The sequence below is a fragment of the Lichtheimia ornata genome, assembly GCF_029851405.1.
Source record: "Lichtheimia ornata isolate CBS 291.66 chromosome Unknown scaffold00131, whole genome shotgun sequence".
Taxonomy (NCBI): domain Eukaryota; kingdom Fungi; phylum Mucoromycota; class Mucoromycetes; order Mucorales; family Lichtheimiaceae; genus Lichtheimia; species Lichtheimia ornata.
The window spans coordinates 25,481-42,116 of NW_026695450.1; the positions used below are offsets into that span (position 1 = coordinate 25,481).

The 16,636-nt window shown below is 43.3% G+C and overlaps 4 protein-coding genes and 1 non-coding gene across 5 annotated transcripts; 3 read left to right on the plus strand and 2 right to left on the minus strand.

Moving 5' to 3' along the window:
- Window positions 1-86: 86 nt before the first annotated feature.
- Window positions 87-1,290, plus strand: O0I10_012498 (uncharacterized protein; the record flags this gene model as incomplete). The annotated part of the gene is made up of 5 exons (XM_058492399.1): window positions 87-453; window positions 523-632; window positions 696-896; window positions 957-1,031; window positions 1,090-1,290. 5 exons carry the CDS (start codon window positions 87-89, stop codon window positions 1,288-1,290), a joined length of 954 nt encoding a protein of 317 aa, XP_058336841.1.
- A 679-nt stretch (window positions 1,291-1,969) lies between these two features.
- On the plus strand, window positions 1,970-3,368 carry O0I10_012499 (uncharacterized protein; the record flags this gene model as incomplete). Its single annotated transcript, XM_058492400.1, has 3 exons — window positions 1,970-2,756; window positions 2,810-3,254; window positions 3,308-3,368. The coding sequence occupies 3 exons, from the start codon at window positions 1,970-1,972 to the stop codon at window positions 3,366-3,368; spliced, it is 1,293 nt and encodes a 430-aa protein (XP_058336842.1).
- A 4,550-nt stretch (window positions 3,369-7,918) lies between these two features.
- O0I10_012500 (uncharacterized protein) lies at window positions 7,919-8,187 on the minus strand (the record flags this gene model as incomplete). The annotated part of the gene is made up of 2 exons (XM_058492401.1): window positions 7,919-7,959; window positions 8,025-8,187. The coding sequence occupies 2 exons, from the start codon at window positions 8,185-8,187 to the stop codon at window positions 7,919-7,921; spliced, it is 204 nt and encodes a 67-aa protein (XP_058336843.1).
- A 1,616-nt stretch (window positions 8,188-9,803) lies between these two features.
- O0I10_012501 lies at window positions 9,804-9,877 on the minus strand. Its single transcript has one exon. It is a non-coding gene; the product is annotated as a tRNA-Ile (tRNA).
- An 825-nt stretch (window positions 9,878-10,702) lies between these two features.
- Window positions 10,703-11,734, plus strand: O0I10_012502 (uncharacterized protein; the record flags this gene model as incomplete). The annotated part of the gene is made up of 1 exon (XM_058492402.1): window positions 10,703-11,734. The coding sequence occupies one exon, from the start codon at window positions 10,703-10,705 to the stop codon at window positions 11,732-11,734; it is 1,032 nt and encodes a 343-aa protein (XP_058336844.1).
- Between the last annotated feature and the right edge of the window lie 4,902 nt (window positions 11,735-16,636).

Genomic DNA, 16,636 nt, shown 5'->3' on the forward strand with positions numbered 1-16,636 from the left:
TCTCTCTCTCTTTTCCCGCTATACACTCTACTACCACTACTACCTCTCCCATTGACCTCCTCCATCACTTCACTACACAACACACAATGCAAAGCACAATGGAATCAAGGAAACGTAAAGCCACTGATACACCTACGACAACAACGACAACGAGACGTGTAATAAAACGACCTGCAACAACAAGTAGAACACCCACTGTAGCCACCACTCGTGCTACAGCTGTTCGTGCAGCTGCTATTCGATCACAAAACAATATCACAACAACGACGACGACTAAAAGGAAACGACCTGCTACAACAACAACGACCCATCCACAAAGAGCTACCGCAAATGGTGACACAAAGAGCAAAAACAATAATGCGGCAGGTCAACAACCCAAACCACGACCGCATTGGGATATTCGAGGGCGTATACGTGATATGGAAGAACGACTACAACAAGATCAGGAAAAGAGTATGTTGTATAATGGGTGCATGTGGATTTTGTATACTCATTGAGTGTATGAATGAATGAATCACGTAGTTGCTGAATTGGAAAAGTATCGGGATGGATTGATGTCCACTGTGGAGGATAAGGAATCCGAGATCCAAGAGTATACTCGACGGCTTGGAGAGGCTGATGCAGAGCTCAAGGTAGTAGGAAGGGATTTCCACTCGTCAAGGGTGATGATGATCACTGATCTATGTATGTGTTAGACATTAGAAAAGAAGCACAAGCAAGAGATTGAAGATACCCAGGCACGATGCAATGCGAGAATTCAGGAACTTGAGGATAAGCAACAACATCGACGACGACAAATAGCCAATGCTGAAATGGATCTTGAGGATGTGAAGCGCAAAATGGATGATGCACAAAGGAATGCAAACAAGGCATTAGAAGAACATCAAGCACTCAAGGTAAAAGATATCTTTCATGTTGGATAATGGGTGGTGGATGACTGATAGCCCATATGATAGAAAACGATTGATGAAGCCACGGATACATACAAGCATGTTGAAGGACAGCTAATCAATCTCAAACTTAAAGTCACCGTAAGTTACACGACTCTCCCTTGATGACATGAACACCAACATGCAACTTTTTTTATAGAAAGCGGATTCCTTAGTTTTGGAACGTAATCAAAGGATTGAAAGGTTGACAAAGGAGCTTGAACAAGAGACCAAGAAAGCGGATGAGCTTGAGTCCAAGTATCAGGATGAGCAGAGGTTATTACAACAATTATCGGATACGATTGCACACTATGAATCCAGCGCTGAACAAGAGCGGTCCAAGAAGAAAACGTCCTCGTAATGGCATGTTGTTGTCGCTTTTGTGTTACCCCCTCCCTTTGTGAATAAAAACTCGGCATCAGCCCCAAGAATGCTCTCTTTGTCTTTTTCTTTTTCTTTCTTTCTTTTTGTTTTGGCGCGCGCTTGTTCCTCCACAGACTTCCTGTATCTCAACTTGAACTGAACGACTCCAGGCTTATGGTGATGATGGCATCTTCCCTATTTGCCCTCGAGGATCATTGATTTGATTGTTCCCGAAATTCCTTGGCGGTTGTCCTTTACAAGATGGTCGTCGAGGAGCAGTCTGTGGCACTGGTTCTATTACTACTCTCTCAACAGGATCCTGAAAATTATAATCTCGCACTTATCGTGGTTCCCCCCAAATGGACCTCGATGTTATTGGTGCGAGAGACCCTGTACATCAAGCACTCGGTCTCTCGGAACAAGTCCCTGCAACTAGACAAGAAATGGATGGAGTTAGGCCCCCCTTAAACCAACACAATAAAAACATTTGCTTGTGTGTGTGTTTGTTCAACCATCAAAAATGACATGGGCTTTGTATTTGTGAACTGCGGATGTGGTCCAAAAAAGTTACACCAGCCAAAACCTTCTTTCTGTAACTCCACGCATGCATGTGTGCTATTCTTGTTCCTTTATTTCTTGTACTCTCTCTCTCTCTCTCTCTTTCTCTATTTTTTCTCATGTCAAAACACCATGAAGGCATACGACAGCTTTGTCAAAACCAAGATTTTCGTCTATTGCATGTGACTCGGCACAAGAACAAGTACAAGATGAGACTGGTTCGGCCTTGTATCCACAAAGGGCATCAACAACGGGTGCTTGAAGAGGGCTATTATGCATTATCACATTTATGGGGAAATGCCAAGGACTATCCTTATTGGCAAGTGGATGACTTTATCAGTGACAAGGAAGGAGGTGGACGGCGCAAGGTGGATCCCGTTCCCATGCGACCTGAAAAACGAGACACATTGATCGCCTTGCTTAAAAAACATGTCAACAGCTATTGGTGGATTGATGTCTTGTGTGCACGTGTGGACACGCCACTCATGATCATGGGGAGCATTTATCGGTACTGCAAATCCTGTGTGGCATTGATTGATATGGCAGATCCATTTTCGATGCATCGTTTGGAAGCATTATCAGGTGCCTTGTCCAAGGCGAGTGGTGGTTATTACTATGCCAATCGACTCTTGCATCGGCGACCCAACATTACGAGTAAGCAAGTGGAGCGTCTTGTGTTTTCAAACATTTTGAGTCTTCATGGCATTGAACGCAACTTTGGCAAGGAACTCAACGTGGTGTTACAAGTGATCCAAAGTCAATGGTTCACAAGAGTGTGGACTGCACAAGAATTTTTATTGCCCAAGCAAATTATCATCATGCCCGAACAACGTGCATCCGCTCCTACTCGCTATCGTATGGATTTTGCCCTTTTGGAAAAGATCACCGAACGCTTGGATACCATCTGTAAGTTGTGAGGAGGTACACACGTGATACGTGACATTGACACAGACCAGAAGATAGGGTCGTTGATAGGATTCCTCTATTGGCAAAAAGTACCCAGCACCTGGCATTGACTCGACATGTAGGATCCATGCATGTGCTTTGTGGTCGAAGTCATCAACATGAAGGCGTACTCGATATCTACAATAACCATCGCTCACGTGTTTTACCACGACTACGCAATGTTTTTGAAGCATTGGCATCCTCCTCAAGAGTATGTGCTGTGTCTGTTGATTATGTCTATGGCGTCATTGGGATGCTTGAATTGGATGTTCCTAGATTGGATCATCCCCAAGATGTTTGGAAAGCGTTTTTGAGCGAGTTGAGAAGACTGCTAGCCCACTTGACAGAGCAAGACCAAGGATGTATGTGGGCCAAGGTCGTCAAGGATGAAACGTTTGATTTGGCCAATGCCGAAAATCTTGGTCATGTTTATACGGGTCTTGTTAAATTCTCAAGGCGGTAAGTAAAACAACGTGGCTACATTGCAGGCGCTCATATGGTATGTATGATAGGCGTAATAGAAAATCCAAGCGAGGATCTCAGCCGGTGTCGAAGGATAGTAATGTATCATAATAAATGATGGTATCGCCTTGATTGATGAAAGCATGTTGTAATGGAACTGCTCGCTTGAATTACTACTATGATGATAGCCCTTTGGGGGGTACTCGATATATGATGATGGTTGTAGCACCTTCTGCAATGACCAGATGTGACAGATAAAAGCGTTAATGGGACACCTGTCAACAGGGAGGATTTAAACATTGCTCCATTTCCTCACCCGTGTTACCCAAAACGGCAGCGTTGGTCACCATGGCAACGACAAAAAAAGAGTGGCGACAAAAGTGTATTATATCTCACGTGACAAGTAGCCATAACAACGCATGAATGGATGACATTGCTGATGGACCGGCATTGTGGATGAAACTATATGAGAGCTCGGCCTGTATGAGCGATACAGAAATTGACAACATGCTCCATAACTGATCGGCTCACATCATGAGAGTAAAACAAGTCCGGCAAATGCCATGTATCACGGCTGGCTACTTGTAAGTAGTACATTTCTCTACTGCCATTGAAGGGACAAATCAAGCGTATGTACCCAGAGACACTTTTCTTCGTACGTATTCAATGCAGCTCTCATTTGATGGTAACCATCCCTCCATCACGTGGCTCACTAAAATAAGCAATCATTTATCATTTATCCATCGTTGTGCCTCATTCCTCTATGTTTCTCCTACGTGTGGTGAAAAGCTCTGCTGCTATCCAACCATGCATGCGTAAAGACATATACCCCCAACGCATGCATACTATTATTGCCTTTTGGCTGCTGCATCTCTAAATTACAAACGTTCTTTTTACTTCAGCTGTATATTTGCTGTACCATCTCTTTGAATTGCCAAATGTTATTAGAAGTACTCCTGTTTATTGAGGATTGAGGTAGTAACAGGATGTAAAAAAGACAAGAGTCCAATCAAACATGGGTGGAATACAATGATGAAGGTTGATTTTAATCTGGGCGGGGCCAGGTATATGCGCAAACTTCATTATCAAACGCTGAAGCAAGGTCAATAAGCATTAGTATCATGAATGAGTAGTAGACGTGCACGCTATGTGCTTACTATCGGAGGCTACCGCACAATTGGGCTGAGCTCCACAGGAGTCAAGGTCCATGTCCTGACATCGCTTCACCCCTTCCCCATAATCCTCGGCAAAAGCTGTACTGGCCAAAACAACGACCAACAAAAGGGCGGTAGCAAGAGTGTATTTCATGTTGAGAATGAGCGATGAAGAAGAAAAGTACTCAGGTCAATGGGGAAGATGGCGTTTTATACTTTCCTTGGCGGAGTAGGATGGAATCATGCGAAATTTTATGCTAAGTTGCGGGGGGGGGGTTGTCAGCTGAACTTTTTCTTGGCGTGTACTTTTGACTCGTTACTGTATTGAAATCAGTTTTCGAGAAGTTATATGATAGCTGGGACGACATACAGCGGATGACGACACATTCATCACTGCCCATATCATGAGAATAAAAGTCGAGCGGATGTTATTTCAAGCTTACTTATTATCATCTAGCAACACGACGAATTATCGACAACGTACGTACTCGCTCTTTCACCATAACCATGATGGCACCCTAAGGTACGCAGCAATCATCTACCAATATATGCATTACTATGCCTTATTCTGCAAAGGTTCCTATGTGTGACGTAAAAGCCGATGCCACTCATGCAGGCGTAAAGATGTATACCCTCATCCTCTATGCGAGCATTCATCACAACCAGTCATTCACCCGAATTACAATTATAGCTTTTTTAGCTGCGTCTCCAAATGACAAGCGCTCTATTTATTTCACCTATATACCGTATCACGAATGAGTAGGAGGTATGTACGTGCTACCCACCAGGGAGGATTGGATATTGTTCCCTTTAAAAGAAGCAACGTTGGTCCCCATGGCAACGACAAAAAAGGGAGTGGCAACAAACGTGAATTTCATCTCCTAATGTGACATGTACTCATAGCAACGCACGAATGGATGATATGGATGGACCGGGAAGGTGCATGAAATAGCGTGTTCATTTCATGTTCCTATGCGTGTGGTGGAAAAACCACTAGCTTTTCATGCATGGCTAAAGGTACTACAATGGCTCATTTGCAGTCGTCGAGTGCTGTACGACACACAACAATCATCATTCACCCATTCAACCAAATGTGAGGCTCTTTATGCAATAAAGGTTTTCGACACACATAAAAGCATGTTGTAGTAGCTCGCTCTCTTTGCATTTTAGCCCATGTTTTACCATCATTGGCTATTGCCAAATACAAGATCATATCTTTTATTGAGGATTCTGTTACAGCAGATCGGGGACGACATGATGAGGGGGTTCACTATCACTGGTATGCGCCGTCTGCTTCAAAGAAGCAACGTTTCCCGCCATCGTCTAAGGCAATATACCAATCATCGTTAGGATCAATAATGGGCCTACGTGCATGTTACATGCTTACAGACTTCACCGACAAAGCAATTGGGATCTCGCTCGCACTGATCAACAGGGGTATTTTCGCATTGTTCTCTCGCTTCCATATCGCCAAAAGCATGGCTGACCTTGCTGGCAATAGCAACGTCAAACAAAAAGGTGGTGATAAGAGTGGGTTTTATCTTGAAAATGGATAAAGAAGCATTTACGCCAATGAAAGATGCCATTTTATAGACTTCTTAATGGGCAGGTCTCACTCAAGTACAGGATGTTATGCAAGGAGTTGCCCATTTTCTCGCTCTGTGTTCCATTACAGGCATTGAAATCAGCTTTCTAGCGACTTTAGGATAGCTCTGCCAGTGTAGGTGTCATAGGGATTGACAACATGCTCATAACTCATAAACTCACATCATGAGAGTATAAAAGTCATGTAATGCGGCTGGCTTCTTGTAAGTGTATTTCCCTATCATCTACGAGACTTCAATGTAACTCTCCTATGATGGCAATCGCTCCTTCATCCACAATGACTCCCTAAAATAGGCAACCATTTATATCATCATCGTGCCTTATTCGGCAATGGTTCTCCTATGTGTGGCAAAAAAAGCTGCTACACAATCTTGCAGGCGTAAAGAGGTATACCCCTCATCCTCTCTATGCGAGTATTCAGCACATCCAGCCGTTCACTTCACACAAGCATACCCTTTATAGAAAAGATGTCCGATAGATCTATGTATCCTTGAACTACTATTGGAGGAAAGCATGCTGTAAAGGAAGGTATCTCATCCTCTACCTATGGGTGGATCACCCGAATCACTTTTATAGCCACTTGAGTTGCGTATCCACATTACAAATGTTCTATTTACTTCGGCTGTATATATGCTGTACCGTCTCTTTGAATTGCCAAATGTTATTAAAAGCACTCTTATTTATTGAGGATTGAGGTAGTATGATCCAAAAACGACAAGAGCCCAATGAAACATTGGTGGGATACGATGAGGGTCAATTAGCCGTACTTGACATGTGCGCAATATTCCTGGCCTTCGCCTAAAGCAAGACCAATAACCGTTAATATCATGAATGGGTAGTAGACGTGTATGCTTTGTTTTGCTTACCATTATAAGTTAGCTCGCAATCAGGCTCATCCGTACAGAAATCAAGAGGTTGCCTGGCACATCGGTTGATCGCTTCGGCAGGATTCTCGGCAAACGCTTTGCTGCTGGCCAAAGCAACGATAAACAAAAGGGTGGTTACAAGAGTGGGCTTCATTTTGAAAATGGATGATGAAGAAAAAAAGGCACACACGCCAACGAAAGATGATCTTTTATAGAGTCCTTGATGGGTCAGGTATGGCGTTCACCACTTTCTCATGTAAGATTTTATGCAAGGGGTCCCCCCGTTTCTCGCTGTGTGCATTGCTGGTATTGAAGTCTGCATCCTAGTGACTATGTGAGAGCTCTAAAGTGACGACATACATTCGTAGCTCGTATGCTCACATCCAGAGAATAAGAAAAAGTTTGGGGAATCTCATGTAAGGCTGACTTTTAAGTGCATTTCTTTATGATCAAATCGAAAAATGTGATGATACCCGGCGACATTTTTCTTCGTACGCATTCAATCCAAAAGCATCATGAGCAGCTCTCCTAGGATGGCAATCACTCCTCCATCATCATGATTCCCTATGCAATCATCTCCCCATGCATGCATTACGGTGCCTTATTCCTATGTTTGTGTGTATGGCGAAAAACTGCTATACAGTTTTGCAGGCGTAAGGGTATTTATCGCTCATCCTCCTCTACGTGAGCATCCATTACATCCCAAGCAATTCCATCCATGACCCCTTTATAGAAAGGAAGACTGATAGAGCTGATTCTGAACTACCATTGTTTGATGAATAGGGAAGCATGCTGTAATAGTGGGAATGTCTCGTTGATGGATCGCCTAAACTATTATTATCACCTATTGAGCTGCATCTTCAAATTACAAATGTTCTATTTATTTCAGCTCTACATACGCTGTACCATCTCATAGAATTGCCAGATGTAATGAATAGTTGCACTCGTATTTATTGAGGATTCAGGTAAAGGATGCAAAACGACAAGAAACAAATCAAACATTGGTGGGATGCGATGAGCGTCACTTTTAATGCCATTAGCCGGGCAATACATATCCGCAAGCTTCTTGGTTTACTCCTGAAGCAAGACCAACAGCCATTAGTATCATGAATGAGCAGTAGACGTACAAGTTATATGCTTACCATCGAAAACTATACCGCAATTGCGGTGGGTTGTACATTCATCAACAGGGACACTGGCACATCGATTGACTTCTTGGATTTGAGCCTCGGTTAGACCTTCGGCAAAAGCTTTGCTGGCCAAAGCAACGGCGAACAAAAGGGTGGTGACAAGAGTGGGCTTCATTTTGAAAACGGATGATGAAGAAAAAAAAGCACTCATGCCAACGAAAGATGGCGTTTTATGTCTTCCTTGATGGAGCAGGAAGGTACGGCGTTCATCTTCATGCAAGATTTCATGCAAGGAGTTGCCCCTGAAAAGGGTATCTACTTTTGACTCATTCATAGCCCATATCATGAGAATAAAAACCATTTTAAGTTGACTTGGTCATTCTTTCTGTCATCATGAGCACATGTGGGAAACGTGAACCAAGTAGCAAAAGTACTTTTCATGGTACACAACCAATCTAGAAGCATGAGCGGCTCTCCTATGATAATGGCCCTACCATCATCACCATGGCAACCTAAGGTACCATGCAACCATGTACCCATGTATGCAGCCTTTTTCGCTCTATTTTTTAATGTTTCTCCTGTGAGTGGAGAAAAAGCTGCTATACAATCAAGCAGGCGTAAAGATATGCATCGCTCATATTGTTCAACACGCACATACAGACCATTCACCCAAGCAATTGCATCTTCTATGACACCCTTTATAGAAAAGATGTCCGACTTTGAAGAAAGGATGCTGATAAAGAAGAGGATGTCTCACCGTCCTCTATGGATGGATCACCTGAATTACTATGATAGCTTCTTGTGCTGCGTCTTCAAATTACAAACGTTCTATTTAATTCAGCTCTACTATATATGCTGTATCATCTCTCAGAAGCGCCAAATTTTATTAAAAACATTCGTATTTATTGAGGATTGAGGTAGCAAGATGCAAACTACAAGAGCCAAATCCAACATTGGTGGTGTACGATGAGGATCAACTTAATGTCATTAGGCGTAATGGCTGATTCCGCAAAATTTGTGACCATCCCCTGAAGCAAGGGCAACAACCATTAGTGTCATAGTATGTAGATGTACATGTTACGTGCTTACCACCAGTATTTATCCCGCAACCGGGATGATTCAAACAATCATCAACAGGGACTTTGAGACATCGCTCCATTGTTTTGCGAGCTGTCTCGGCAGAAGCTGTGCTGGCCAAAGCAACGACAAACAACAGGGCGGTGACTAGAATGGGCTTCATCTTGAGAATGGTTGATAAAGAAGAAAAAGAAAGATGGCGTTTTGTAATTTTCCTTGATGGAGCATGAAGGTCCGGCGATCATTCTCATGCGAGATTTTTGTGCAAGGAGTACATAGAAGACCCCTCGAACTTGTTTCTTGTAATCATCCACGATAGCTCCCTAAGACACGCACCTTCAACGCTATGCTGTATGTGTGGCAAAACAAACAAAGCTGCAACCTTTACAATCAGGGTGAAGCTAAACGTCATCCAAGGAAACGCCATCGTACTAGTAGTATGCTTTTGCGTATCATGCATATTGCAAATGGCTGCTGTTATGCATATGCTCAACATGTTGCAGAGCTTCAAAGTTACGCACCCTCAAGTTGGCGAGCACCCATCGTTAGAATTATCAAAGAAAGGGCAGGCGCATGCATCATTTACTTGCAGTCAGCCAGCGATAGCACTCTGCTAAGCGTTAACAATACGAGCAAAAGAAAGGAAAGATGATCACGTGATCTCATCGAAAAAAACTAAAAAAAGTGAACCACCAACTTGTAAAGCTGGTAGGTTGCTCACTACAGGGGTCGAACCTGTGACCTTGGCGTTATTAGCACCACGCTCTAACCAACTGAGCTAAGCGAGCTTTGTTCAGGGTTTTCCTTGTTGATTTTTAGCTGCGGAGTGTATATATATACCATACAATTTCCCTATTTGGATGGAAAAAACCTCGTTCAAAGCGGGTTGTTATGGATATCAAACGCCAGCGGAGCATACGCTAGATACGATGGAAGCTTCATCAAAGCATTATGGGAAGCACAGAACACATAATTTGTGCATAGAGTAAATTGATGGAGCAGGTTCAAGCTCAATTATCATTTGGTACTCAGCTGCCAGCTTTGCATAGCTCGCTGTATAAGACATGTGCATTCAATAATCACTTCAGAGATCTTATATGCATTGGTTTGAGACTCTATAATACCATGGATACAACGCTAAGACATTGATAGATATCATAGTGATGAAAGTAGATTGGTGTTCTACTAAAGTATGCTATTTAAAATGTGATGTTGTCATGGTGGTCTCTCGCTGCACCCTGATTCAATTCATGTACGGCTAATTTCCTGTTTCATTGTAGTAGCTTCTTCTTTGTCTCAGTATACAATCCACAATCATTTCAAACATGTATCTTAGTCTTAAAAGGTCGTTGTCCAAATAGTGGTCAAGGTAGCTAAATCATTCTAAGAGATACCAAGATGGTATTTATTGGTGGTCGTGTAGGGATACTAAAGCTATGCCATGTAAAGATATAGGGTAGTCTCCTAAAAGCAACTTCTTGTCGACAAGACACAGGGCAGCAGGTAGAGAATGGAAAATCATGCATCGTGGGAATGGTCTCCGCTCCTCAGGGAAAAAAGAGACACCAACCCCTCTTTCCCATTCTTTTCAAAGTAGCCCATTTCACGCCTCAATGGAGAACGGCCGAGTCATTTGCACCGTAGAAACACATACTGGAGGAGAACCATTTCGCATTGTGACCAGTGGGATTCCTCGCATGCCAGGAAGGACGATTGTGGAGCGACGAGCGTGGTTAAAAGAGAATGCAGACGACCTCCGACGTGCCTTGATGCTCGAACCTCGTGGCCATGCCGACATGTATGGTGGCTATTTGACGGATCCCATCAGCCCAGGTGCCGACTTTGGTATTATCTTTGTGCATAATGAAGGATACAGCGATCATTGTGGCCATGGCACCATTGCACTCGCCACCGTTGCTGTGCAATTAGGATGGATCCAACAACGAACGATACCAGAGACGCGGGTAGGCATTGATGCTCCTTGTGGATTTATCGAAGCTTGGGTGACTTGGGATGGCAAACGCGCTTCAAGTGTACGATTTATCAATGTGCCAAGCTTTATTTGGAAACGAGATGTCACTGTCAATACACCAACCTTTGGCAACGTCACTGGAGATATCGCATTTGGTGGAGCCTTTTATTTTTACACGGATGGAGCACCTCATGGTATCAAGATTCATCCTCGTCAATTGGCCTTGATCGCTCAATTTGGGACTGAAGTGAAGCAAGCCGCTAATGCCGCCATTCAAGTACAACATCCAGACATCCCTGAAATCAATCATATCTATGGCACCATTGTAGCAGGTCCTCCCCTTCGTGGTGATGATGAAACATCTACATCCATATTGCATCAAGCCAATTGTTGTATCTTTGCGGATAGTGAAGTGGATCGATCACCTACAGGCTCGGGTACTGCAGGAAGAGTCGCTCAACTTTATTTACGTGGTCAACTCGCCAAGGATCAGGTGCTTGTCAATGAATCCATTATCGGCTCTGTGTTCAAAGGCAAGGTTTTGAAGGAGACAAAGGTGGGCAATTTCGATGCGGTGATTCCTCAAATAGAAGGATCGGCTCATATTGTGGGCCATGCCCAATGGGTCATTGATGAATCAGATCCCCTTACATATGGTTTTCTTGTAAAATGATAAATGATATCCAATAAAGAAGAATTCACTCAACGAAATGACTTGATGGTGCTGATAATCATGAATGCCAATCGCCTTCTCAAAGTGAATACACGTGACCAGAACACAAGTAGCCAGCAGCCAAGGAAGGAACCAGTTGTCGTATCCTAGCAACATCTTTCAAGGCTAACTCAAAGTTGCCGCAAGTTGCCAACGAGATTGGACCAAGCCCATAAGTGTTGTTATACATGGTTGGATGATCACCAGCCTCACATGTCAATAGGTTGTGTGACCACCAGCACACGATCACCATATCAGCCATAGACAATGAATTACCCAAATTAGGATGATTTTATTATGCTGTTGAGCTATGTTAATAAAGGCATCTTATTACACACATGCTACTATGGGCCACCTTGCAAGAATCAGAAGCGGGATTGTCATATGTGTAGTGCAGCACGAGCCAAGTATGCTATCAACACGCTACACGTTTAGTGGTGAGCCACCTCCAACCATTGTCATTTTTCCATATCCACAATCTTTCCATTGCGTCAACCTCTTCCATTTTGATTGATCATTTTGTAACTTGATATCCATCCACGTAGTCTATTTACGATATAGTTACTCTTCATGTTACGTGATGTCGTCCAACAAGGAATGGTGTTGTATTTGTTGATATACATCCATGCGGTTTGACCTCGTCATACACGTTGAGGTAGGCAGCTCGTACGATTGATACATGTTCACATTGGAAGCGGGTTGGCCATCATGATCGGCGTCGCGTGGTTCTGCCATAGGCCCAGTTCTCGCCAAAAGGTGACATATCATCCTTCACCAATGTACACCATAGTAGTAGATTGTGCCTCTTGATCCCCTCCTTTTGTAAATGCATCCTTGGAGATGATAGCTACATCAAAACAAATGTAAGCATGTGGTTCCTCAAGCAAGATGAGGTTGCGATTTGGTATTACCTGATTAAAGGAGACAATCTCACAATGATAACAATGACAATGAAATGCTAAAGACCATCACAAATATTAGTACGTGGTTGTTCACAAAGAGGACCATCCGTAATACTCACATCAGCTTGGGTTTCCAAAGTATCAGTAATTTGACGGGAGAGGAAATGTGTGAAAACAAAATGATGGGCGACAGCATCCATGTTGTCCAAATGTTGTGCATGGTCGGCGTATGAATTTTGTGCTTGAAAAAGGAAAGCATGATGTGCTGATGGATTGGCGCATAAGCTGATGATAGCTGATCAGGCAATTGGAGTACAATGAAAGTGAATAAGTTGCAAGATAGGGCTGATTATCAATAGTGTCTTTGTTGGAACCAAGAAAAAAGGTTCGTAGCAGTTGGTGAAAGATCCAATCCCATAGTATGATCCTGCCCCTCCTTCGTTAACCACCATATTCTGCATAATGAACATCGCATCCGAGTACTTTTGGCGCTGTTGTCTTGGGTAAGCTTCAGGTCTTTTGAGTGTCATATGCGGTATGCTGATACCCGATGGCTGATGGGTTGTCTCCGAGTTGAATAATGTCATCATCCCCTGCAAATGGTGATAGTCAAATAACCGAATCTTCAATACACAAGGTACTCGTGATCCATTTTGGTGATGATTCATATGTCATAGCAGCTGCTGACTCTTTCCATGTTTCCATCCATCCCATCCTCGCCAATGTGTTGCCCTTTTTTATCGATGTAAGCATAATGAAACCACGGCTGAAGTATGTTACATGATACATACTTGCTCTTGCAAGACCTACAATAGCATCATCAATACCCTGCTTCGATTGACTCTATCCCCATCCACTAATGCTTACCCTTGTGTCCATGCTTCCTGCCATTGAATTACAACCTACACAGCACTATGAGAATCACCTACCAATAATACAATGAGAGATGGGATATACCTTCAAGAGCCAGGGCTTCGACTGTTCAGCTTGCGCCACGCATCGAGAGAGCTTATAACGCTTCTTGCATAGGCACAGAATGAGCTCACTGATAAAGGACACGGCCTTATTGTGGTTGTGGAGTACCTGATGGGTGCCAACGTGGCAATGTCTGGTACATAACGATAGGTATGAGCTTGACAGGATAAACGCGTCGTGAAGAGTGATCGTACCCGGTGGATTGTCAACAGGAATACAAGAGAAGCGTTCGAATTCAAGATGTGATGGCTGTAAAGATTGTCATTGCTGGTGGCTGCAAATAAGCAAGAGTGCGGATCTTGGACGCGTCCATTGTGAACAAGGTGAAGGGACACAGTGGGTTCGTGTTCCAGCGTTCCTATTTTCATTGTCAATCCCCGCTTATGCCGCTTCCATGCTTGGTTGGTGCCACACAAGGTACATCCTGAATGCTGTCTCATTTCGCTTATGTCGACTTGCGTGTGTACAAGATTGGCACAGCTGATAGCTTACATACATGCATCAGGAAGATGACGAATGCTGTTTACTGGGTGCTGATAATGATGTAGTAATCCCATCTGATGCTTATACATGTATCTATTTAGAACTTTGCCTCGTAAGTGAAATAAAAAAGGGATCTATGAAAGCAATCTGGGAAGGAGATGAAAGGAAGAAGGATGATAAGAAAAGACACGTGATCCACCCACCCGTTTTCCAGCTTCTGATATTTTACGGGTTGGGGGAGGGACCTGCTTACGTTATCTGGGCTCAGATCGCCCCCCAAGTAAAATTTCAGAAGCGCTATCGTGTAACCCAGGGGCTCAAGCTTGCATCATTTGGTTGCACAACATCCCCCACCCGTAAAATTTCAGAAGCTGCAAACGGCTGGTAGGGTCACGTGTCTTTTCTCATCCTTCTCCTTTGTAGCATCACCATCCTTCTTCCTTTCATCTCCTTCCTTCAATTCCCAGGTGAGGTTTGGTTGCTGGTATCAAAGGTGATCCTATCACCCTCTCTGCTTACCGAACACGCATACCAATACGAAGAGCAGATTGACAACATGACCTTTGTAATAATGGGGATGTGCGTTGGGCGTATACGTGATTGATTTCCTTTATTGATTCCTCATCATCTGCCCTAAAATGGCCGATGTATGCATAGACAACATTACACGTAGGCTCTTAAACCTTCATCCTGATAAATGAATCCCATTATTTTATCAGCTCATGTATCAATTTATCAATGCATCATCCCCAACAAACGCAAACGCCCACGCCCAGTGTGCACAATAAAAGGATGTTGTCGCCTCGCATCATACACCCACACGTTTCTTTCCTCTGTCACACTTCTTTTTGATTGCTTACAAGGTCAAAGCACTAAGGTTTGTGTGCATCACATCTTGCAAATCTTGTGAATTAGAGCTGATCATTGTGGTCTTTCATAGGGCTTTATTTTTATCCTACTCTCATTGTCGTTGTATTGTGATATTGTATCCTTGTACTGAGGTAAAGTCTGATCATGTTGGTTGATGAGTCACTTGACTCATACACGCAATCTTGCCACTTTTGATATAGCTATCTCCCGTAATGGCTTCTGCAAAAGTTGATTTCGGTGCCATGGTCTATGCCGGTTGCTGAAGCTGATATGATGCAAATAGCAAAGTCCTAAAATGCAGGCTATACAGGTTGGCAGGAGCCCACCTTTTGTTTCCGATGGCGGTCAAGGTTTGTGGTTTAACGGCTTCCGGATATGTGTTGTAACTAAATCAAATCTTGTCATTATGCTATATCCTATGTACACAGCAACCAAGCAAGCACGTCTTCGTCTGGATGACCGCAAATGGTTACTGAATACCAAAAATTGACGACATAAAGCGTTGATGTTTGAAGCATCGTCAGCGTATGAGCGATGCACAGCAGCCAAAGCAACCTTCGATCACTACAAGGCAATGTTCGGGATGCTGGGCGTGCTAAGGAACACGGCAAGTCGTTATTGTCATGCTTCATTTGACACATTTAGAAAATTGAAGATCCACTTTGTACACGCGCATGGTAAGAACAATGCAGGTCTAATCGTAGCTACCAGGCACTTATGATTGAGTTTTTCATTTCTTCGTATCATTCTAGGATCTGAAATCCGGTAATGGACAACGTCCGTTGTAGCAGAAGGGGTGTACCCGACGCATAAGGTTGATAAGGCCGAAATCCCAATGTCACTCCACAATTCGAGCCATGATGCTCTTCACAAATTTGTGCAATTGCACTTGAATTTGGTCGTAAGTGTATATGCACTACATTGGTGATAAGGTAATATTAACTAGAAAGTTTGATAGTGTGGCCGAAACGATTGAAGAGCTCAGAAAAGAAGGAGCACATTACGGCCCATCAGTTTGATACATCAAGCACCCACTTCAGCAACACTTACAGCCCAGCGCATTCAAGCCTCTCATCGTACGCTTAACAAAAAAGAAACATTCCAAGGAGATCGAAGAAGATGATGGCCCCAGGAGTCCTGCGCATATTGTTTACCATTGATGAACCGCGTCCTCTTTGATATCTGTTACAAAGAGATAAGCGATATCCAATAAAGACGAATCTACTCAACAACATGACTCGATAGCTGCTGATAATCATATACTTTAATACTGAAACAAAAAGTGAACGAGGAGTGTGTATATATACAATAGGATAAACAGAGAAAATGATACAGAAGGGGGCGGGGGAATCTTAATAGGATTGAACTGAGGAAACGGATTCTCTTCGCATGGCTCGATCATATCCAACACGGGAATGCATTTCATGTTGCCTTCGTTGAACGAATTGTTGTGCACGCGTACCTCCTCCATTTGTTGATGCATCACACGAATCTTTTTACCAGGCCATACGCTTGATGATGATGATCGCTTGTCAAATACATGGTTCCATAGTTGAATGAGCAGCACCATGTCCCGAGTGAAATGACAAGAATCACCAATCCCATTGGCCATCCAATACTCTCAATGTTGTCA